Genomic DNA, 25508 nt, shown 5'->3' with positions numbered 1-25508 from the left:
AATTCATAGTAACTAATAATATCTTCAGGCGCTGGGATGTCCCACTGTGACTCAGAGGGTTAAGAACCCGACTAGTATCCATGAGGACGCAGGTTCGATCTCTGGTCTCGCTCAGTAGGTTAAGGATCTGGCATTGCTGTGAGCTGTGGTGTAGGTCACAGACACAGATTGGATCTGGCATTGCTGTGGCTGCGGCGTAGGCAGGCAGCTGCAGCTCTGATTTGACCCCTAGGCTGGGAACTTCCATGTGTTGCAGGTGCAGCCCTAAAAAGCAAAAGAAAAAAAGAAAGAAAGAAAAAACTCAGGTGCTCTCTACCATCTATCCTGACCTTCCTACCTTCTCACTCAGAATACAGAAGACAAATGATCACTTCATGTCCACGACAATTAAAAGGACTACATGTGACATGTTCACGTACCAGAAGAAACTTAATTATGCTCATTGCTCCTTCCTCTTTGGGTAACAGATACACCACAACAGTATTAACCAGGAGGTCATTTTAACCCCTCACTAATTCTCACTCAGTCAAAAAAGAGGTGATACAGAGGTTTGACTAAGACTATGGGTTCCACCTCCTACAATGCTGGCAGGAATATAAGCTGGTGGAGCTCCTTTGGAAAAAAGTATGGAGGTTCCTCAAAAAACTAGAGCTAGAGCTGCCATATAAGCTAGAAATCCCACTCCTGGGCATATCCCTGGAAAACAACGTAGTACGTGCACCCCAATGTTCATGGCAGCACTATTCACAACAGCCAAGATATGGAAAAAACCTGTCCACTGACAAATGAATGGATAAAGAAGATGTGGTACAGGGAGTTCCTATCATTAATGAACCCAACTAGGGTTCAGCAGTTAACAAACTCCACTAGGATCCATGAGGATGTGGGTTCACTCTCTGGCCTCAGTCAGTGGGTTAAGGATCTGGTGTGCCATGAGCTCTGGTATAGGTCACAGACATGGCTCGGATCCTGCACTGCTGTGGCTGTGGAATAGGCCAGCAGCTGTAGCTCCGATTTGACCCCTAGCCTGGCACCTTCCACATGCCACAGGTGCGGCCCTAAAAGTCAAAAAAAAAAAAAGAGAGAGAAGATATAGTACATAAATGAAATGGAATACTACTCAGCCATAAAAAAGAATGCCATTTGCAACAACATGGATGGACCTAGAGCCTATCATACTAGGTGAAGTCAGAACCAAGTGAAGTCAGAAAGAGAAAGACACATACCATATGATATCACTTATATGTAGAATCTTTAAAATGACACAAAAGAACCTATCTATGAAACAGAAACAGACTCACAGAAACAGAGAACAGACTTGTGGTCGCCAAGGGGGAGAAATTTGGGGAGGGATGAACTGGGAGTTTGGGACTAGCAGATGCAAACTATTATACATGGAATGGATAAATGACAAGGTCCTGGAGTTCCTGCTGTGGCTCAGCAGGTTAAGAACCCAACCAGTATCCACGAGGACCCAGGTTCGATCCAATGGTCTCACTCAGTGGATTACGGATCTGGCGTTGCCGTGAGCTATGGTGTGGGTCACAGATGTGACTCAGATTTGGCGTTGCTGTGGCTGTGGTGTAGGCTGGCAGCTGCAGCTCCAATTTGACCCGTAGCCTGGGAACATCCATATGCCATGAACGCAGCCCTAAAAAGATCAAAAAAAAAAAAAAAAAAAAAAAAAAAAAAAAAAACCAGAAAGACCAAAACAACAAGGTCCTACTCTAAGGTACAGGAAACTTTATTTAATATCCTCTGATAAATCACAATGGAAAAGAATATATATATTTATAATTGAATCACTTTGCTGTACAGCAGAAATTACAACATTGTAAATCAACTATATTTAAATTTTTTTTTAAAGTGTGGTTTCAGATTTTGACTGCCTACATTTGAATCCCAGTTTCTACACAACTTATTGTGCTATGTACCCATAGACAGGCTACTTAATCTTCCTCTAAGCATCAGCTTCCTCATCTATCATCTGTCAATTAGGGCGATAAGAGTACTGATAGGGTTGTCACAGGATTAAATGCGATTATCCATGTAAGCAGTTTTACATGGAACACTGGGCCCCTTTACTGCTCTCCTCATTGCCAGCTCTCATTATTAATCCCGTGATCCCTTTGCTCAACAGGCGCATTAACTTACTTCAGACATAAAGATATCAAATATCCTTGTTGCAATTGGTAGCGGAAAAGTCGTCAGGAAGATAGTCAGAAACCAAGATGACGCATACATTGAGGTATGAAAACTCTGAGACTGAAAATGTACAAAGAGCTCTGGAAGATGCTCCTAAAAAGAAGAAAAGAATTAATTAGGGAAACATGGGAAAATTGAGTGTTATCAGCCAGAACATTATTTATACACCTGATCAGCCTACACCAAACACAAGCCTAAGGCTGGGCATCTTTGTGTGGAAAAGTTAAGAGGTAGAAATCAAAACACTCTGGATAGTGGTTACTACTCGGAAAAGGAAGAAGGGAAAAGGATGTGGCATTGAAACGCTGGCTCTATTTGTAACAGGCCTTATTAATACAAAGAAAAACTAGAGTTTCCGTCGTAGCTCGGCTGTTAACAAACATGACTAGTAGCCATGGGGACACAGGTTCGATCCCTGGCCTTGCTCAGTGGGTTAAGGATCCGGTGTTGCCATGAGCTGTGGTGCAGGTAGAAGTCGTGGCTCAGATCCCACATTGCTGTGGCTGTGGTGTAGGCCAGGGGCTGCATCTCTGATTCGACCCCTCGCCTGGGAACCTCCACATGCTGTGGGAGTGGCCCTAAAAAGACAAAAAAAGAAAAAAGAAAAATTACAATAATTAAGTAAAATTTCCATACTGCTTTAATTTTGTTCGTGAGTACACCAGTCTATGATATTTTCTGTGCTCTTCTATAAACTACAATATTTCAAAAAAAATTTTTAAAGGAAAGAAAGGCTTTACTGAAATACTTTTAGGTGCTACCTACCACTGATCACCAACCCTAAGCTTCCCACCTTCTCATCCAAAATACAGATGTTTCAAGAACTCTAGTAATTCACCGCATAAATGACACATTAACTGCAAATAAGCCAAGAGTTCAAAGTTGATGAAACAAGCTTACTATTTCAAAAAAAAAATTAAGAATCATTTCAAAACATACACTTTGTCCTTTTCCTTAAAATGGACAACATTTTGCATATCCCTTTCTTCCCATCACTCAGAGAAATGGTAAAGGATTTTAAAAATCCTACAGGTAAGGCTGCCAGGGGAAAGGAAACTTGTAAAAATGGCTTTCATGCCGGCCGAATCATTAACCTATACGCTTAAATTTGGCTTATCTAATTGAAATTTAGATAAATGAAGACTATGTATACCATCATATTATAGGACAAAAATAGTAAGTTTACTTTTATACATAAATATAAAAATTAAATCCAGAAAGGTGAAATACTTCAAAGGTTTTTTCAGTTAATTTTGATTCCTCTCCTCCTCGTCGCCCTCACAGTTGCTAAGACTCTTGAGTCTTAATCTAGCAACACAAAGGACAGAAACAGTCTTAAAAAAAAAAAGAGAGAGAGAGAGATGAAAGGGAAAGGCAGGGGAGAGGACTGAAAAAAGATAGAAGAGACAGTCTCAGAGGAAATGAACAGACGTCAGGCTTCTGAAAGAAGCCTCGTGTATGGAAAATCATAGGATATAACAGCACATAATAAACAAACTCATGCATCTAAGTTACAAAATATTTGGCACACATGCTTAAGGGGTGAAGATAAAAGTTGCAGTCAGGTTCCAGACTGTGACCTACCTGCAGAGAGGGCCTAACCGAGAAGTCAGGTGTAAATTGTGGGTTTGTGGATCAACACACGATCATGTGATTAAAACACTGATTTTTTTTTTTTCCAACTGCTTTAATGCTTTTAACATCAAATTTGCTGAGTATCACTCAAACCAAGATGACAAGATATATAATGGCAATATGCCTTTTTGCTAACCACACTTTTACCTGTATCATGCATTCAAACTGGTACATACAAAGGCCCAATTCTGCCATGCTTGGTTTAAAAAGTTCACGGAGTCTATAATCTTGCATTAGTTTCACAAACACACAGAAAGCTTCTTCCTCTGGCATCTGCATTAGGAGAAAAAAAAGCAACAAAGATTAATGTTCTGTGATACCCAATAAGCTAAGCCCACTTAAACTAAGTACCTTTCCAACCACGGACACTGGTTCGAACGGCCGTGTGACATGACGTTAAGAGCAACGGGCTAGGAGTCAGAAGATTCTAACCTCCCTCCCTTTCCACCACTGACATGGAGAAGTCAGACAAACCTTACAACCTCTGAGACGAGGTGTCTCACTGTCTAACTCACAAATTTAACCAACAAATACTCATTTAAAGCCTGATACTTCTCTCCCCCTCTGGGTATACACCAGCGAACGAAATAAACACAGCCTCTGCCCTGAAGGAGCGTAAACCTTCTCGTAAGGGAGACAGACACTCCGTGGGATGTATGTACACATGTGTCAGACGGTGAGGAGCGCTATGCAAACTGAGTGGAGCAACCGGGACTGCTGAGCAGATACGTCTATGCAGGGAGGTCGGGGAAAGTCTCCTGCTAAGGTACCATCTGAGGACAGAACCATCCTAGGGGAATAACACAAAGGCCTTATTTGAAAAGGAATCATGACCACGTGTTCAAGGAACAACAACTAGGGGACCACAATCGTAGGAGCAATGTTACAGATGAAAGTAGGGTTACGGAGGAGAAATACTCGGAGGCAAATCACATGGGGTTTTAGGAGCCACTCTTAAGGATCTGGACTTGTACCTTAAGTGTCATAGGAAGCCTTGCAAGGGTTTTGAGCAGAAATAGTACGGTGTGTTAAAAAAAAAAAAAACTGCAGGAGTTCCCGTCGTGGCTCAGTGGTTAACGAATCCGACTAGGAACCATGAGGTTGCGGGTTCGGTCCCTGCCCTTGCTCAGTGGGTTAAGGATCTGGCATTGCCGTGAGCTGTGGTGTAGGTTGCAGACGCGGCTCGGATCCCGTGTTGCTATGGCTGTGGTGTAGGCCAGTGGCTACAGCTCCAATTAGACCCCTAGCCTGGGAACTTCCATATGCTGCGGGAGCAGCCCTAGAAATGGCAAAAAAAAAAAAAAAAAAAAAAAACTGCAAAATAAGTTTACAAAGAATCTGTAATCAGGGTTTTAAAAGTTCCAGTTTCACAGTGTATGTGGAACTCAACAGACAATTACATCCAATAAAATCACGAATGGTAAAAGCTTTGTAAAGGACCACACAGAAAATCTAGGCACCTAACATTTATCCAGATTATTGTGGGGTCTTTCTCAAGACAGAGCTGTGTAAGGTTCACTCACTCACAGCAGAGCAGTGTGCTTCAAAAGGGGACCTCAAAGGCTCTCCAGGCAGGCTTCTCACTGAGCTGCCTCTAATGACACCACTCTCCCCAGCCGGCCACGGCCACGGACAGGAGGCAAGACTTATTCCTGGCAAAACCCATACGTCTCGCCTTCCTCCCAACACACACAACCCCAGTTTTGCCTTGGAGACCACTCTTACAGATCCTATCAAGCTTCAGGGCCCGACTGATTTTTCCATCAGTCACTACGAGAAGCCCAGCAGCCCAGAACTCTGGTCCCATGTGGTTCTACTGCTCCTCCCTAAACCCTTTAGACAGCACTGTTTGGAACTCAGAGTCTGCCATCCACAAAAGAGCCTACCTATGTCCTCAATCTCTTTACCAAATGTTCTTTTTTTTTTTTTTTCTGTCTTTTTTGGTCTGACGGCTGCACCCTCAGCACATGGAGGTTCCCAGGCTAGGGTTCCAATCAAAGCTGTAGCCACCAGCCTACGCCAGAGCCACAGCAACGCTGGATCCTTAACCCACTGAGCACAGGGCAATAAAGAGAATACGCTGCAGAAACAAAGAGAGGGCTTTTGAATCTGGTTGCCCCACATTTTCTAGCCTGTAGCCCTGGAAAATGATCACTGTTAGAACAGAATATTTGCTGCCACTGACAACAACATTTGAGCAAACCGGTCAATGAACGAAAGTATCACTAGCAGTATCTGCAGTGCCCTGAAGGATTCCTAGAGAGCCAGGTCGGCTGTTGTGAGATTCCTACCTCAAGTAGGGAAAAACTGCTCTTAGGTTCAACAGAAATAAAAAGTCACTTTCGGAGCTAATATGCAAGTAAAAGGAAGAGAACTGTGATTTCAAAAAATCACTGGACTGAAAACGGGGATGTTTGAGTTCCAGGGTGAACGGCCCACCAACACTAACCAAGCACAAATGAGGAATATCCGAGTGAGGCCGAACGCTACACCTCAACAGGAACTAATCCAGGTTTCTTGTTTCTTTTTAAAAATAACCTAATGTCACCATAGAACAGGCAAATATTCTGCAACAACTGGGAGCAGATCTTATGTTATACAAAACAAAGTAAAAATTAGTCCCTTTTATTATAATCCAGTGTCTGACAGGTTTTTGCTGTTCAAAAAGAAGTGTGTATGTTCCTGACAGATGCAGAGCTTTGGAGCTCAGCAAGAACTGCTGGAAGACGGAGGCGAAGCAGGGGAGACATAGCTTCCGATTCTTACTCTGCTTTTATCTAGCCAGATGTGTGACCTTGGGCATGTCACTGAACTTTCATCGCACGTCTCCTATGTGCCAAACACCACGCCGGGCTTTTATGTACATGATCTCACAACCCTCCCTCACGGTGAATCTAAAAGCAGAGAGCAGCACCTAATAAGGCTGAGAAAGAGAGGTTCAATAATCTAGCCCAGGTTTACAGAACTCGGTGCAGAACAGAGAAGCAAAAAATGAGCCTAATGACTCCAATAAAGTTATCACCAAGGTTCCTTTTCAGATAATATTTTGGTCTGAGACTAGACGGTATGACAGACTTTTTCTTTAAAATGTCAATTAAGGCTGAAGAGAGAACACTGCAGGCCTTTTCCTTCGAGTGAGTATGCGCTGTCCTAGGCTTGACTTCTGAAAACGCCCCACCCAAAACAAGTCGCTGCCGATGGAAATGGCAGCGGTAAAAAGCAGTGAAAAGTGATTGAGGACCTCTTATCTTAGAACCTATAATAAGACAGGCACAACAAGCCCTCAGCTCCATGACAAATAAATTACTGTATAAATTTCCAAAGACGCTGTATATTATAAGTAAGATTTTGCTACCAACACTTTAATCAGGCTGCCTGGTTGGGAAAAGATTATTCCTCACTGAATCTTGACATATAAGTTAAGAGTGAAAAGCAGATACAGCACTACATCCAGTCTCTTGGGAGAGACCACGATGGAAGCCACAGGCGCGGGAGTGTACGCATCTGTGCGACCCGGCGCTTTGCTCTGCCGCAGAAGGTGGCACAACGCTGTAAATCAACTACGCTATAATTTAAAAAAATGATGCCGGCTTTAGCAGAATATCACACTCCCCATGTGGATACCAAGAAGCTGAACTTTCACTTAGTGGTGGGATATTATTTTATGTTATTTTTAACATTTTTTAATATTTTAAGTGCAAAGCCAACATTTCTATTTATGTCTAGGGGAAAATACCGAATATCCACGTATACTTAGTAAAACCAAGGATGATTTCTGAATCCTCCAATCCAACTTTAATAAAAAACTTAATTGGACATTTAGTACTTAAACTAACTTACCTGCATAAGTAATAATCCGACTATAAAAGCACTTCCTTGACAGTAACCAACCTCGCGATCCACTAAAGAATACGCCTAAAACATAAACAAGAGTGTTCAAAATATCTTAACATGACGCCGCACACATTCCTTCTCTAAAAGGAGAAGGTAAATATTGATTTCCCAAGAAATCAATATTTCGAAGAGGTAGCTGGAAGGGAAAAGAGTTATGCAAAAAGAACAGGCAATATTGAAGAAAAAATTACAACGGCACACTTCTAAGGGCTAAAAGCTCTTAACAGGGCTGCCCACAACAAGCAGAAAATTTGCTCCCCGATTCTAAAATTCAGAAGGTGAGTTATTCACTTTCATGGAGGATTTTCTCTGTGGTATGCATAGTAATTTATAGATTCTTTGGTTTCAGTCATCTGATACCAAGAAATGGGACACATTTTCTAAGAGTTCTTCAAACTAAACAGTAATGTAGCATCAGATTTAAAGCCAAAATTATGCTACAGTCAAATTTACTGCCTAAGCAACTGATTACTGGGGTGAAAGTTCATACTTCATTATAAGAAATAATTTGATTTCAACCTTCTGGGAATTCATTTCACTTTAAAAATGAATAAATGGAACTTACCTTCATTACATTAAACAGAACCTCCTGTCCAAGGCTATCCTTTTCCTTAAAAAAATTGTGTTCAGGGTAAGTTCTAGCAATGTCCCTTCGGATCAATTTTTCACAAGGTGAGGTCATTTTCAGGAGTTCTGAATACTGATCTTTAATCGGCATACTTTGGGCACTGCATAGAAGTTGCCAAACTATTGCTCTAAAATGATGGGGTATCCCCTTACGAACAAGTTCCTAAAAATAAAAATACAAACGTTTAAGTTACTTATTTAAGCTTCCTACCTTGAAAGCCACAAAAGACTTACTGGAAGTTGGATTAGAGTAGATGACTTTCTCAAATTTTTAATTCACAAAGCTACTTTAATAATAAAACAAAGGAACTTTTCAACCAAAGCTAAAATTTGGCGAGGATATGGGTGGATTCTGTTCTGAACAGAGGAGCTACTGTGCCATGGATACATTCTTCTCATTTCACTCAGAGTACGGCCTCTAAAGATATTAAGGACTTGATACTTGGCAGAGCTGTGAACGACAGCACAGTAACCCCACAACCTTTCGAAGGCTGTTTTAGGTTTAAAAGAAAAAAAGTAAAATACTGACATTCAAGAATGGAGGATGTCACAACGTCATTTCTGAATCTATCAAACAGGAAAATAACAACAAGGCCCTACTGTACAGCACAGAGAACTATATCCAATCGCCTGCGACAGCCCATGAGGGAAGATAATATAAAAAGGAGTATTTTAGGTGTTCCCATCATGGTGCAGAGGAAACGAATCTGACTAGCATCCATGAGGTTGCGGGTTCGATCCCTGGCCTCGCTCACTGGGTTCAGGATCCAGCGTTGCCGTGGCTGTGGCATAGGCCAATGTAGCTCCGATAGACCCCTAGCCTGGGAACCTCCATATGCCATGGGTACGGCCCTAAAAAGCAAAAATAAACAAACAAATAAAAAATTTTTTAAATATTTTATATATATAGGTAGGTATGTATGTATACTCAGATATATACACACATATACGACTGAGTCACTCTGTTGTACAACAGAAATTGGCACATTGTAAATCAACTGTAATTTAATAAGAGAATTCCAAATAATTTTTAGCTATATACTTCTATAATAATTAGGAGACCTCTATAACAACTGAGAGCTACAAATCAAAACTTCTATGGGTACAAATAAATGAAAACATACAGAGCACACCTCTTTACCACAGCATTACTTGGGAAGTAAAAGAACCCACTGTTTTAATCCTCTCTTAGTCCATGCCTGATGCCCTCTGGGATGAGAGGAAGAACTTCAGCAAAGACACGAATACCTTAACTTGCTTTTCCTTCTTTTTGCGCACTTCTTCCCATTCGTTGACAATTCTTCCCCAAAGAATCCAAGAGTCTTCTTCCAGGTGGCTGAGGTTGCTAGAGGCTGATGAACTTGATACAAGGGAGGAGCCACTGTTTCTTCTTGACCCATTTACAGATCTTAAAGACTTACTATCCGTCTCTAACAATCTAAAACACAAGTAAAAATTGCTCAAGATCTAATCTCACAGTGACACTAGATGAAATGATAATACTTAAGAGCAATTTAGCCACATTTAAAATACGCATAATTTTAATAATATTTGGTGGGCATCTACAAAATTAACTGCTAGATTTGTTCTACTAAGCAGAGCAATTTCAAAATTTGAAACAGAAAGTTAAATATTTAGTGCTATTAGTCCCGTCGTAATTTCCTTTCATCTCTACCAAAAATTCAGATTAGAAGTCTTCCAGGAGTTCCCGTCGTGGCACAGTGGTTAATAAATCCAACTAGGAACCATGGGGTTGCGGGTTTGGTCCCTGCCCTTGCTCAGTGGGTTAATGATCCGGCGTTGCCGTGAGCTGTGGTGTAGGTTGCAGACGCGGCTCGGATCCCGCGTTGCTGTGGCTCTGGCGTAGGCAGGTGGCTACAGCTCCGATTCGACCCCTAGCCTGGGAACCTCCATATGCCGCGGGAGCGGCCCAAGAAATAGCAACAACAACAAAAAGACAAAAAAAAAAAAAAAAAAAAGAAGAAGAAGAAGTCTTCTGGAGAGAAAGTGCTGGCAGGAGGCCGGGGGTGGCGGGGTGGACAGGTTCAGGAAAAAAGAAACTGTACTTGGAAGAAGTACAACGGATTCCAGGGAAGACTAATCCTATCATGTCTGCAATGTGTCTGGGGCTAAAAAAGGCAACACCACACAAATTAACCAAATCCCTTGTCCTTTTTTCATTTTGCTTCATCCATGCATAACTAATCTACCCAAATAAAAAATGCTTTGTTTGGTTCATGCAGCGTTTGTGTAAAAAAGTGAACAATTACTAATGCTAAAATCAGAAGATTTCAGGCGTTCCCTTGTGGCTCAGCAGGTTAAGGACCTACCACTGTGACTGCTGTGGCTCAGGTCTCTGCTGTGGTGCGGGTTCTATCCCTAGCCCAGGAAATTCCACATGCCCCCCTGCACACAAGAATTGGAAGATTTCATTTGTTTATATACACATACATTTATATTTATAGGGCAAAAGCAGGCCCTTATTCCTGCACAGGAACAACAAGGTGTAGGAGTGTAGGAGCTTCTTCCTTTATAAGAGAAAAGACTTTAATCCATTAACTCTCCATAACCCCTACTCTCCCCTAAACACTCAGGCCAGCCAATAGCTGTCATTTATCATTGGACGTGTACTTTTAAACTGAGACCTCTTCACTCTGAAGGCTCTGTTTTAGGTCTCCTCCTTATCTGTAGAAAGACAGGGTAAGATAATTTCAGGGAACATTTTATGATTCATTACAAAATCAAATCCATTATTTCTTTCACATGTACACAACCTATTAAAAAAAGCTGGAAAATGTGGCTCTATCATTATAAAGACGCAAACTATATGTCATTAAAATAAGGATCCTAAAACATCTTGTGTCGTTTGCACAGCTACTACTTTTCTTTCCAGTAACAGCTTTAGAAAATCATATGCTGGGAGTTCCCACTGTGGCTCAGCAGAAACAGATCTGACTAGTATCCATGAGGATGTGGGTTGGATCCCTGGCCTCGCTCAGTGGGTCGAGGATCCGGCGTTGCTGTGAGCTCTGGTGTAGGTTGCAGACGTGGCTTAGATCCCACGTTGCTGTGTCTGTGGTGAAGGCTGGAAACTGCAGCTCCAATTCTACCCCTAGCCTGGGAACTTCCATATGCAGCAGGTTTGGCTCTAAAAAGCCAAAAAAAAAAAAAAAAAAAAAAAAAGACAGAGAGAGAAAAGAAAGTCATCTGCTTAGACAAGAAAAGAAATGCTCCCAATACTAATTTATGATATATAAAAACTAATAAAGAAAAGGAACAAATGAGTCAAATTCTATTTAGTAGATTATAAAAACACCCTTTGCAGGCCAGATTTATAGCTTGCTGATCTTTATATCCCTGAGAGCATTTAACTGTGCAAAGTACATTGAACATGGACTAAACGGAAATAAAAACAAAACCTCCATTAAAAAAACTTTCAAATACCAGATACATCATATACAATAACACAATAATATAAACTGTATAAATTCTATCCTAATTTATGAGAATTTAATATTTTTTCACAGCAATGGTAAATTAAATAAAATGTCCCAAATGCTTCTAGAAACAAAAAAACTTATAAACAGCCAAATTCAGGGTCAACTATTTGCTATACATATTTTTTTTTTTTTTTTGTCTTTTTGCTATTTCTTGGGCCGCTCCTGCGGCATATGGAGGTTCCCAGGCTAGGGGTCGAATCGGAGCTGTAGCCACTGACCTACGCCAGGGCCACAGCAACGCGGGATCCGAGCCGCGTCTGCAACCTACATCACAGCTCACGGCAACGCTGAATCCTTAACCCACTGAGCAAGGCCAGGGGTCGAACCCACAACCTCATGGTTCCTAGTCGGATTCGTTAACCACTGCACCACGACGGGAACTCCCTGCTATACATATTTTTATCAGAAAAAAAAATCAGTGATAATGTTTTGCTTTAAATACTGTTTTTTTCATATTTATTATTTTAGTAAGTCCCTAATATGTCTTCTGGAAAAAATTCAGCATACGTATATAAGTAATTTTGCACATCATTTCTAAATCTTAAGAATTCTGAATGGAATACAGAAATAAACTTTACTGAAATAACCTGACTTAAGTTATTCATTTCACTTAATTATTCATTGAATGCTTGCTACACGCTAGCAAATAATTAAACTGCACCACTACTATTAATAGAGAGACATGCAATTAAGAAGAAAATAATGGTATTTCCTAAGTTAAATATAAATTTGGGATATAATGAGAAAAGCACCTAAACAGAAGGCTTTTTATTTTAGAGTCAGAAAGGTCTCAGAGATCCCCACATTGTAAACTTTTAGTATAAGCAGGAAAGCCAAGTGAATTCATGAATGGAATAGAGAAAAGGGTTAAGCAGTTCACCTTTAGAGGACAATGAAATAAACAACATACACAAATACACAAAATTTTAGGAAATATTTACAAATGAAATATTCCAATTAAAGACATGACATTAAATAATGTCAGATATTATCTCTGCCTTAATTCACATGATACACAAAAAATGACTCAAAATGGACAACAGGCCTGAATATAAAATCCACAACTATGAAACTCCTTGAAAAAAACAGGACGCACAACCCTGGAAAAGACAAAATTTGTTAACGGGACATAAACACTAACCATAAAAGAAAAAAATAATTAAAATACTATATTGGACTTGAAACTTACAAAGCTCTGCTCTTCAAAAGATACCATGAAGACAATGAATAGTAGGCCACAAATTGAGAGAACAGCATTGTCAACATGTGCATCTGACAAAAGGTGGGTATCCAGAATACATGAAAAACTCTTAAAATCAATAATTAAGAAGGCAAACAACACATTTGTTAAAAATGAATAAGAACTTAAACTGCCACTTTCCAAAACAAAACAGTCAAGTGGCCAACAAACAACAGAAAACATCTAACATCCTTAAGTCCCTAGGGAAACTCAAGTTTAAACCACACACTACATAGACATTAGAATGGCTACAATTCTAAAACTGGTCAGACCAAGTGTGGCCAAAGACGGGAGCGCTTTGACATACCCATGCCAGGAGTACGTAGCAGTTCAACCACCTGAACTGTTTGGCAATTTTCATATGACTCAGCCAGACAAATAAAAAAAACACATGTCCACAAAAAGACCTGCAATTCAAAGTTCAGGGAAGCTTTACTCATGACAGCCAAAGCCCAGAAACAACCCGAATATTCAGAAAAATAAATGGTCAAATTGTGATATATTCATTCATTGTAATATCACTCAGTAGTATATAGAAACTGCTGATACGTACATCAACATACATGAATCATTGGGATGAGTGAAAGAAGCCTGATGCAAAAGAATACATACCATAGGATTCCCCTTATAGGAAGTTCAAGAACAAGAATATCATAGAAGAAAAGCTTTCTTAATTACCAGGAGTTCCCACTGTGGCTCTGCGGGTTAAGAACATGACATAGCTTCTGTGAGGATGCAGGTTTGATCCCTGACCCCGCTCAGTGGGTTAAGGATCCAGTGTTGCTGCAAGCTGTGGCACAGGTCACAGATGCAGTTTGGATCTTGCATTGCCACAGCTCTGGCACAGGCTACAGCTGCAGCTCCCATTCGACCCCTGGCCCAGGAAATTCTGTAGGTATGGCCGAAAAAGAAAAAAAAATACAATACCAAAAGCACAAATGACAAGAATATACATATATATTTGATGAGTCTAATACATATTTATGATAATATTTATATTCACATATATCTCAGACTCATCAAAATTTTAAATGTTTTGTACCTCACTGAATGCCATCAAGAAAGTGAAGAGAAAACCCACAAAATGGGGAAAAATATTTGCAACCCATGAGATCTCTATATAGGATATATAAATAACTTATGATTCAGTAATAAAAAGGCAAACAAACCAATTTAAATAAAAATGGGCATTGAATAAGAATACAAAATTGTCCAAAGAGGAAATAACTATTAAAAAATAATAATAATAAATAATAAAATAGATTACAAAAATAAATAAATAAAATTCTCCAAAGATATACAGCCTGGCAATTCCTCAAATGGCTAAACATAGAATTACCATGTGAGCCAGCAATTCCACTCCTAGGTATATATTCAAAAGAAACAAAAATCTATGTCCACACAAAACTTACACAATGAATGCTCATGGCAGCCTTATCTATAATAGCCAAAACGTGGAAACAATCCAAATGTCCCCCAACTGCTGAATACATAAAAACACTGGTATATCCAAAAGGTGGAATATTATTCAGTCCTGAAAAGAAATGACGTGCGGATACATGCTACAACATGGATGAACCTAGAAAACACGACGCTAAGTGAAAGGAGCCAGTCACAAAAGGAAACATGCTGTATAATTCCATTTTTATGAAATGGCCAGAATTCAGAAAGTAGATTAGTTGTTGCTGAAGATGGGAGTCGGAGTGAGGGAACCAGGAAGGGCAGGCAGTGACTACTGATGGATATGCAGTTCCTTTTGGGGGTGATGACAAGGCTCTAAAACTGACCGTGGTGATGGTTGCACAACTCTGTGGGTACATGAAAAACCACTGAATTGTACACTTCGCACGGGTGAATTGCAACATATATGAATTACAGCTCAAAAAAGTTGTTATATAAAAAAAGAACACGCAAAATATACCCACAGCGATAAAAATCAGAAGAACGGTTTCAGAGGGTGGGGCTGCTAAAAGGGACACAAAGGAACTTTCTAGGATGACAGAAATCATCTGTGTTCCCGGGCGTGTGGACTTTACACAGGTGTACACATTTGTCAAAGTTCAAACTATGCATTTCTCCAATGCAAACTACAAACAACTTTATAGAAATTTATTAAAAATACTGCCACTGGTTAATGACATTGCAGGAAGTGAGAATTAGGTGAGAAACTCTTTTAATATTAGAAGCCCTTCAGAATATTTTTTAAACCCTGACTATTGCTATCATAGAAAAAGTGACTGTTCTTGAAATACGAAGCATACCCCTTCCATAAAGAAAGGAAGATATGGGAGTTCCCGTAGTGGCGCAGTGGTTAACGAATCCGACTAGGAACCATGAGGTTGCGGGTTCAGTCCCTGCCCTTGCTCAGTGGGTGAAGGATCCAGCGTTGCCGTGAGCTGTGGTGTAGGTTGCAGACTCGGCTCGGATCCCGCGTTGCTGTGGCTCTGGCGTAGGCCGGTGGCTACAGCTCCGATTCGACCCCTAGCCTGGGAACCTCCATATGCCGCGGGAGCGGCCCAAGAAATAGCAACAATAACAACAACAACAAAAAAGACAAAAAGACAAAAAAAAAAAAAAAAAAAAAAAAAAGAAAGGAAGATATGAACACTACTTCCTTCCTTTTTTTCAAAATTGGTCATTCTACCAAATTTTAGAACTTTCTAAGGAAAATCTTTAGAATTGTTTTCCAACGCTATGGATAGAATGAAGAAGTCCTTCTGTCTGAGAGAACTGGATTTTCCAGAAGTAATACTTGTATTGATACTATCAAATCTCTCCCCATTAGCTACTTAGTCATGGTATATAAGAAAAAGAATTTATATACTCATTAAGAATATGTAGACGCTACAGAATGTGTACTTATAACCATCTATTTTTATTCTTTTTTGGTAAAAACAGTGAATTAAAAAACAAAAACAAAAACTCAGGAAGACTAGACAGGTTGCCACCTGGTTTCAATTCGATTAGAATACTCTTGACTTGGTAGTAGAGGCACACTGCCTGAATATGCCAAGTGTTTCCAAAGACTTCTCCTGGCAGCTGAGACTGAGAAAATGCAATACAGCATTATTCACAGGTTCATGGGCTAGTGAGAAGTCTATTCAAAATTTATTCATTTATTTTCCTCTTCCCAGAGCACATGGGTTCACTGCCACTGCCCTACATGGATTTACTTTAAAAAAAAAAAAAAAAGTAAACTACTTTCTCACCCCATCATAATTCCCTTACGACTAATATAAGAAGAAATTTATCAAATCAAGGGAAAAGAACACTGGCCCAGTAGGAAGACTGTATGCTATAATAAAGGCATTCTCCAGGAGGCACGAGTGGCCTGCTGCTTTACAATAATCAGAAGCTCAACTTTATTCCCCCCAAATTGCCTAAGACTAAGACATCAGAGACTGGATCCCTACTAAGGGAGGAATACCCAGTCCTCAGCCTCCCAGCTAAGCAACCCCGAATTTCTGCAGCTCCAGCTCTAAGGGCTGCATTCAACACGGCTGCAGCTCCCCATTTTCCGAGGTGGGGGCGCTCAAGCCAATCATCGGCTGGACTTGGAGCCGTGTCGAGGATGGGGTGCCGGGGATGGGAAGAGTCCAGGACTGTTTGTTTGCAGAAGCTTAGCATATGCAGCAGCGAGAAAGCATTTCCAGCTCCCTAGCTGAGAGGACCCGGGACTAAAGTGAGAACAAGGGAACAGGCCACAGAGACAGGAATCGGGACCTTTGGGTCTTATCTTAGAGGGATTACTACCTTCACCAAATCCTAGCGACCAAGAACCTTCTCCTCACCCAGGGGCTGCCCATCTGAGTGCGGAGAATGGTAGAATGCACACTTCATGATTAGACAGTCAAGAGGAAAAGAGTCGCTTATGGACGGCAACATGTATGTGACTAACACGGAAGGAAAAAAATCTCTCTAGAATTATGATTGAAAAATACAAAGGAGGAAAAGAAAAAAAATGGGTTCTCTTTTGGGTATTTGGGGGATTTATCTGTGTAGATAAGAAGTACGGCAGTTGAAGAGTCTACAGATGGAAATGTGGCAGTTATCTGACAAACTTTTTGACTATCCTGTTGTACTCAGTAGAAGGCTTCCCTATGGACAGCAGAACTAAGAGGAGGATACAGCAGCAACAGGTCAACCTGCCATTTGGGAATGTGTACACTGCTAAGATCGTTTATGAAGAGCTACGGAAGGATGTAAGAAAGCTAAGGAAGAAAACTGCTATGTGAGAAAAACACTTGGAAAACGAAATACACTGGCACTTATTGCAGAGGGAGCAGCTTTTCAAATGAAGGGTTCAAACGCCTCCCGTAACGTTACACCAAACAGGATATGAGTGTGCTGGAAGACAGACAGCAGCTTGCTAACCAAGAGAAGGCAAATCGACAGCAACAGGACACATGCCTGACTCACAGAGGAGTCACGCTGGCACATCAACACCATCACGCACATACACATGCCTCTGGAGCCACAGAAACAGAGAAAGGAGAAACAAGAGGAAGACAGGGAATTGGCACAGAAAGCAACTCACGGACAACTCAGGAGGGAACTGCCTGGATGAGAAAAATCTCTCCAGTTCTGAAAGCACAGGGTTTGCCTTTGCTTTTGATTCTTTAAGATGAGGTCTCAGAGAAGGTGAGTGCCCGAGTCTCGCAGCCTCCTCTCAAAAATTCTGATGGTTTAGTGAGTGCTTTCTACAGACATTCCAGACAGAAAGCACAGCAAACTTAACTTCTCAGCTCCCCTAATATAAAAAGAGACTATGTGAAAAAGACAGTTGCAGCAGAAAGAGTAATATAATAAATTCCTTTTTTAAGGGCCGTACCCGCGACATATGGAGGTTCCCAGGCTAGGGGTCTAATCATAGCTGCAGCTGCCAGCCTACACCACAGCCACAGCAACGCCAGATCCGAGCTGCATCTGCAACCTACACCACAGCTCACGGCAACACTGGATCCTTAACCCACTGAGCAGGGTCAGGGGTCGAACCTGAAACCTCATGGTTCCTAGTCAGACTAGTTTCCGCTGCGCCACGACGGGAACTCCTACAATAAATTCTTTTAATTAATCACATCATGAAATTCCTCAAGAAATCAGACAATTGATAAAACATTTAAAACCCCCAAAAAGAAAGAGAATAAAGAGTTCAAGTGAGGACCTAAAGGTCTCTCTTATGATTTTAATACAAACCCCTTATATAATTTCAAAAGTTCAAATACCCAATTTTAAGGTACAAAGAAATAGTTGCAATTAATTTTAGTATTTTATCAAATATAGCCAAAATATCACTTTAGGATATAATAAAAAAAAAAATTTTTTTTTTTAATCTTTTTAGGGCTGCACCTGCGGCATATGGAGGTTCCCAGGCTAGGGGTCTAATTGGAGGTATAGCCACTCGCCTATGCCAGAGCCACAGCAATGCCAGATCCCAGCCGAGTCTGCGACCTACACCACAGCTCAGGGCAACGCCGGATCCTGAACCCACTGAGCGAGGCCAGGGATCAAACCCACAACCTCCTGGTTCCTAGTCAGATTCGTTAACCACTGCGCCACGACGGGAACTCCCCCAATTTTTTAATTAATGAGATATTCTTTTTTTTTTTTTAATCAGTTCTTCAAAATCTGGCATATATTTTACTCTGACAACATATCACAATTTAGACCAGCCGTTTCAGGCGTTCAGTTGTCACATATTGCTAATGGCCTTCACACTGGAAGCACAGACGTGGATATGCTGGGAGGACACAACGATACCTCAGTTAAGGTTTCAAAGATGCCTGCTTACCATATTTTTTTAAAAGCCAACATGTAAAATACATTTCCATTTCCTCATCCTCATACTTCACCCCCTAAATCTGCTAAAAAGGAAACTCTGGTTGTAACAGAACGTACAAGGACACAACCACGGCAGGGGTGCCAACCCTTTCAAACACACAAGGAATAGCCCGTTCAAGACTTAAATTGGTACGATCCCCCCCTTAATTAAAATGCACTGCTGTTACACTTGAACCTTACCTTTGTAAATTCATCTCCACCAAAGCCTTTGTATTTTCAAAACGAAAAACACATTTAAACGCAGAAAAAAAACAGCTCTCCCATTTCAACGTCAAGCTATCAATTATTAACTTTCATCAGACAGATCTCCGGCATTGCGCTGAACTATTTCTTCACATCTTTCTGGGGTTGCCACATGCACGGATTTTTAAAAAGTGATAACTTCAGTAAAACTACGAGGAGGAGAGTCAGTTTCTTATGGAATTTGATATTTTATTTCTTAAATTTTAATTTCCTAAAATACCGCCATTTTTATAACTTTTTTTTTTTTTTTCTTTTTTTGTCTTTTTGCCTTTTCGAGGGCCGCTCCCGAGGCATAAGGAGGTTCTCAGGCTAGGGGTCGAATCAGAGCTGTAGCCACCGGCCTACACCACAGCCACAGCAATACGGGATCCGAGCCGCGTCTATGACCTACACCACAGCTCACGACAACGCTGGATACTTAACCTACTGAGCAAGGCCAGGGATCGAACCCGCAACCTCATGGTTCCTAGTCGGATTTGTTAACCACGGCACCACTACGGGAACTCCTATTTTTATACTTTCTGAATCAAAGAGAGTTCAACAACAGAATCAGAGATTCATCTATACTTGGGGAAGAGAAGAAAAAAATCCTAAATAAAAGCATTTCCCCTGTTACAAGTAATAATGGATCTGGTAATTTTTGCTTTAGATATATAACTTGCATATCTAAATTACAAACCACAGAAGTGGTCAGAGTTATTAAGTTATTATTATTGCAGTTTCTCCTTGGACTTGACACAGCGGAGGGGGACTGGAGCAGAACAGGGGGAGGAGAGCTAAACCTCAGTGTCTGTCATTTCATTTTTTTATTTTTTTTTATTTCATTTTTATTTTTTTTTTTTTTATTATTTTTTTTTTTTTTTTGTCTTTTTGCTATTTCTTGGGCTGCTCCCGCGGCATATGGAGGTTCCCAGGCTAGGGGTCCAATCGGAGCTGCAGCCACTGGCCTACGCCAGAGCCACAGCAACGCGGGATCTGAGCCGCGTCTGCAACCTACACCACAGCTCACGGCAACGCCGGATCGTTAACCCACCGAGCAAGGGCAGGGACCGAACCCGCAACCTCATGGTTCCTAGTTGGATTCGTTAACCACTGCGCCACGACGGGAACTCCTGTCATTTCATTTTTTATTAAAGTCAGAAAGATGTATTTTTCTACCAGGACTGTTATCCTAAGCACAACAAAATGTCACGACATTTATTAGCCCTTCTCTACACATAAATCCTTCCAAAGACTCTGGGTTTGAACGTGGTTTCTTTAAAAAAAAAAAAAAAAAAAAAAAAAGAGGGAGAGAGAGGGCGGGAGACCCAAAGTGTGAACTCAAAAAAGGACAAAGTTTTGAGTAATTTCACACAAGAACAAAGGGTGAAAACCTTCTGCTGCTTTTAGTTCTTCAAAGTCTTACTGGTCAAAATCTCTGCTCTAGACATTTAAAAACACCTCTAGTAATTATTATTTGTTAAAATAAACTCCAAGCACATCTAATGTTCTGGAATAAACTGTGAATGACTTGGAAAAAAGTCCATCTACACACATACACACTCATAACAATTAATACAGTGCCTTGAATATTTCAGTTATGATTTATCATAACCATAAAAATAAATTAAATTTTGGTTACTTACAAAGTCAGCACCAAAAGGTTTTTTTTTTTTTTTCTTTCTTTTTTCTTTTTACAGCCACACCTGCTGCACGTGGAAGCTCCCAGGTCAAAAGTCAGTTTAGTGAGGCCAGGGATCAAACCCACATCCTCATGGAGACTATGTCAGGTTCTTAACCCAGTGAGCCGCAACAGGAACTCCCAAAAGTTATCTCTTGTGCAAATTCTTTTCCGTATAAGAAACAATTCAAAACTGACAAATACTTTACCTCCTCCAACACTGTTGGTAAGGGCTTTCCTTTGCTGGCCCTGCCCTGGCTTCAGGTTCTACGCCATGCCTCCCTCTGCTCCGTTCTACTGGGCCCATCATTTCCTCTCCTGGGAGCTCCATTTGCTCAGAACTGCCTTCACACGACCCGACACTCCACTTCGCTCTTCCATGACCCTCTTCCAAATTCATCTGACCCAAGAAACTTGGCCAATCTACACATTACACTAGAAAGCTGTCTCCTCCCGAAACTTCAGCTACAAGACTGTGCTCTAAATCTTTCACATGTAGTAAATAAGAAAAGCGGCAAAAAGTTGAAACCAATACACACAAAGCCCACATAAAGTTATCATTATACGCCACACTAAGCTTTCTATCTTACTCCTCAAATGCTGAGAATCACCACCACCCCCTGGAAAAAAACAAACAAACAAACAAACAAAAAAAAACCTTTAAAAGTACTCGCCAAGAAATGAGGAGCAGAAGGGGGCATTTCCTATTGCCAGGTTTGTGTGGGCTAACAGTAAGTCCCCTTCCAGAGGTTCATTTGGGTCAGGTTCAAAATCTCTGGCTCATAAATTCTATTTCCAGGGAATTTCTTTTCATGCCTCTATTTTTTGTCTCCCTGTCAACAGGAAGGGACCAAACCTGATGACAAGTCCTTTTAGAACAAAATTTTCAACAACTATCTCAACAATAATTTTTTTTTATTTTAAAACTTAAGCAGAGCAGCGGTAACATTCAGAATATTCTGAATGTTATGGTGTCCCAATATATGGTATTAACTCCTAAATCTAACTGTCAATAACAAGTCTATTTTTCTAATCTTACTCAAGCTTCTTCCTCTCCGCAAAAGAAAAAGTAAAATCCTATAAAAAATTACTTCATTACAGCCACGATGGAGCAACAGAAACTAGATTTACCTCCCCCTCCGCCGGAAATAACCAAAAAAGAATAGACACATATATGAACTATATGAAGATAATGTTTCTTTAGGACTGTGGACAACAGGCAGCAATGGAGAGCAATCCCTGAAACGCAGAAGGTAAGTGAGATAAGTCCTGTGACTACCGTCTTACCCGCCTCGAGAGCGTTTCCAGGCCCCAGCATGGGTGGGGAACATTCCACAGAACCCAGCACACTTCCTCCATCGGTAACTATGGTGAGGGCCTGAGGTGCCCAAGGCGGCTAGAGTCCAAGGGACCGAGTACCAGAAAGGTAGCAGGTACACAAATAAAATCTCCAGAGACTGACAAAGGATACCCATGCAGTATTCCACCGGGAGCTGATCAGCACCTGTCTAAGAAAACAAGCCAAGGCAAGAGAAAACACCACCAGGAAAGGTCAGATTTCCTGGTGGCCACCAGCACAGAGGGCCGGGAATAGCATCTGTCCCCACTGGTCAGAACCGAGAATGCACACTGGAGCGGGCACAAAGGGGCTCCTCCAGCACACACCCTTCCCAAGCAACTTACTGCACTCCTAAGCAAAGCTCAAGAAGACTTACGGAAAGACAGCAGAGCCAAGCAAGGTGACATTCACAACACGAGACACCCAGTCAAATATTAGCAGGCTTGCAAAGGAACCGAAAATATAACCAACGAGAAGACAAAGCAATCAATCAAAAGCAAACTGGTGTCGACAGAATTACCACACAAGGCCATTAAGTAACTAAGACTGTTATTTCTGGAGTTTCCGTCGTGGCGCAGTGGTTAACGAATCCGACTAGGAACCATGAGGTTGCGGGTTCGACCCCTCGCCTTGCTCAGTGGGTTAAGGATCCGGCGTTTCCCTGAGCTGTGGTGTAGGTTGCAGATGCGGCTCGGATCCTGCGTCGCTGTGGCTCTGGCGTAGGCCAGTGGCTACAGCCCCGATTCCACCCCTCGCCTGGGAACCTCCATATGCCGAGGGAGTGACTCCGAAAAAGGCAAAAAGACCAAAAAAAAAAAAAAAAAAATAAGACTGTTATTTCTGTATGTTCAAAACTTAAGTAGAGACATAGAAAGAGCACCAGGTTCCAGCTTCTAGAGATGAACCATGTGAGAGACGCAAGTACACCGCATGGGCTGAATGGCAATCACACGGCAGACGACAACACAGAGATCGTGAACACACAGCAATAAAAATTCTCCCCAAAACTGAACTCACAATCAGTGAGCTGCGGAACGACTTCAAGAGGACGAATATTTCTGTAATTAGAGTCAGTGAGGAGGAGGAAAGAACCAAAAAAATCTGAAGAAGAAAACGGTTGACAAGTTTCCAAATTTGAAGACAACTCTAAGTCTACAAGAATGTCAACAAAATGTGAAGGTAAGAAACATGAAGAAAACTACGAGAAGGTACCTCAGAATCAAATGGCTTAAAACCAGGAATAGAGAAAAAATCTGAAAAGATACAGAGGGGGAGGGAACAGAGACAAGGACTGTGTCAGACCCCCTGGTGTGAACAATGTAAGAAAGAAGTCAGCAAAACATTATTAAAGTCCCGAAAGGAAGGGAAAAAACTGTCAATCTAGACTCCCAGACTCAGGGAAAATGTCTTTAAAAGACAAAGGTGAGGGTTCCACCGTGGCTCAGTAGGTTAACCATCCAGCCTGTCTCCACAGAGGTGCCAGTTCCACCCCTGGCCGAGCACAGTGGGTTCAGGACCAGGTGCTACTACAGCTCCGAGCAGGCAAATGAAGACTCAGACACAGAGGAGCGGCCCACACCACATGAAATATTAAAGTTCTCCAGGCAGAAGGAAAATTATATCACTTAGAAATCTGGAGCTAAAGAAAGCACCAGAAATATAAGGACTTTTTTCTCATTATTTCAACATCAATTAAAAAATAATTGATTGTTGGGAGTTCCCACTATCGCACAGTGGGTTAATGATCTGGATGGTCTCAGGCATTGCTGCTTTGATCCCTGGCCCAGTACAGTGGGTTAAGGAGCCAACGTTGCTGCAGCTGTGGCACAGGTCACAGATGTGGCTTAGATTTGGTCCCTGGCCTGGGGCCTTCCATACGCCACAAGCGCAATCCAAAAAGAAAAAAAAAGAAAAAAAAAAAAAAAAGATAATTGTTGAAGCAAAAATAATACGGAAGTACAGAGTTTATAACATATACCAAAGTAAAATGCGTGGGGAGTTCTCATGTGGCACAGTGAGTTAAGGATCCAGCACTGCCACTGCAGCAGCTTGGGTCACTTCTGTGGCACAGGTTTAACCCCTGGCCTAGGAACTTTGACATGCCACTAACACAGCCAAAATAAAATAAAATAAAATAAAATGAATGATAAAACTAGCACAAAGGACTGAAGAGGAGAAATTACAATGTATTATTCTAAGTTCTTACGCTACATGTGAAGTGGTATGAGATCCCTTGAAGGCGCAATGTGCCAAGTTAAAGATGTATACTATGAACCCTAAAGCAACCACCAAAATAACAAAGTTATAGTGAGTTAAAGATGTATACTATGAACCCTAAAGCAACCACCAAAATAACAAAGTTATAGTGAATAAATCAACGAAAGACAAAACAGAATTATAAATATCAGTCAAAAGGCAGAAAATCAGGAGTTCCTGTTATGGCACAGCAGAAACGAATCTGACCAGGAACCATGAGGTTGCAGGTTCGATCCCTGGCCTCGCTCAGGGGGTTAAGGATCCAGTGTTGCCATAAGCTGTGGTATCGGTTGCAGACATGGCTCGGATCTGGCGTTGCTGTGGCTATGGTGTAGGCTGGCAGCTGTAGCTCTGATTAGACCCCTGGCCTGGCAATCTCCATATGCTGTGAGTGTGCCCTAAAAAGCAAAAAAAAAAAAAAAAGGGCAGAAAATTAAAAAATAAAGAATAGCAAAACAAAATGACAAAATAAACATAACCATCAGTGATTACATTAAATGTAAATGATCTATTTGTTCAAAACCTGAAACACACGATGTTAACTAAAAGAAGCCAATCACAAAATAGTACTGATGAAATGTCCAGAAGAGGCAAATCCACAGAGACGGAAAATAGATTAGTGGTGACCAGCAGCCAGAGGAGGGAAGAAAGGGAAGACTAACAAAGGTCAAGTTTTTGGGGGCGTCAGAAAAATGTTCTGAAACTGGATAGTGGCAATCATTGCACAAATCTGTGAAGGCACTAAAAACCCACCAAATGGTACACTTTGAAAGGGTGGATTTTATAGTATGTGAATAATTAAAAGCACGATAACAGTAAAACTACCGAGAAAAGGTCCTGAAATAATAAGCATATACGTTCTCAGATCCAGCCCTGCAAGACCGCTCTAATCCTCACTTCACCCCACAAGGAGTGAGGGTGTGATTTGCTTTGGCCGATGTAAGCTGAAGTTACACGGGCCACTCCCTAGCAGATGTCTGAAGATATGTTTCCACCGCATCTATTTTCCGTTTGCCATGAGTCTGGTCTTTGGTCCAGAGGTGAGGAAGTGTGAGGCAAGCAGGTACT

General features: G+C 41.2%; 1 protein-coding gene across 11 annotated transcripts in view; it reads right to left on the bottom strand.

The window, feature by feature from the left end:
* EVI5 (ecotropic viral integration site 5) overlaps positions 1-25508 on the bottom strand; it is a 232499-nt gene that overhangs the window by 122119 nt on the left and 84872 nt on the right. For all 11 annotated transcript variants that reach the window (XM_085024007.1, XM_021090208.2, XM_085024006.1 and 8 more), the window contains 5 exons: positions 9610-9799; positions 8300-8524; positions 7681-7755; positions 3988-4113; positions 2155-2298 (listed from right to left, as the gene is read on the bottom strand). In XM_085024007.1, the coding sequence (XP_084880133.1) occupies positions 2155-2298; positions 3988-4113; positions 7681-7755; positions 8300-8524; positions 9610-9799 (760 nt within the window). The remainder of the gene's footprint in view (positions 1-2154; positions 2299-3987; positions 4114-7680; positions 7756-8299; positions 8525-9609; positions 9800-25508) is intronic.

The sequence above is a fragment of the Sus scrofa genome, chromosome 4 (genome assembly GCF_054392235.1).
Source record: "Sus scrofa isolate SSC_HxYL_T2T_F1_AM1 chromosome 4, Sscrofa_HxYL_maternal_Yorkshire_Landrace_v2.0, whole genome shotgun sequence".
Classification (NCBI taxonomy): Eukaryota; Metazoa; Chordata; class Mammalia; order Artiodactyla; family Suidae; genus Sus; species Sus scrofa.
This window is presented reverse-complemented; position numbering and strand designations above follow the sequence as displayed.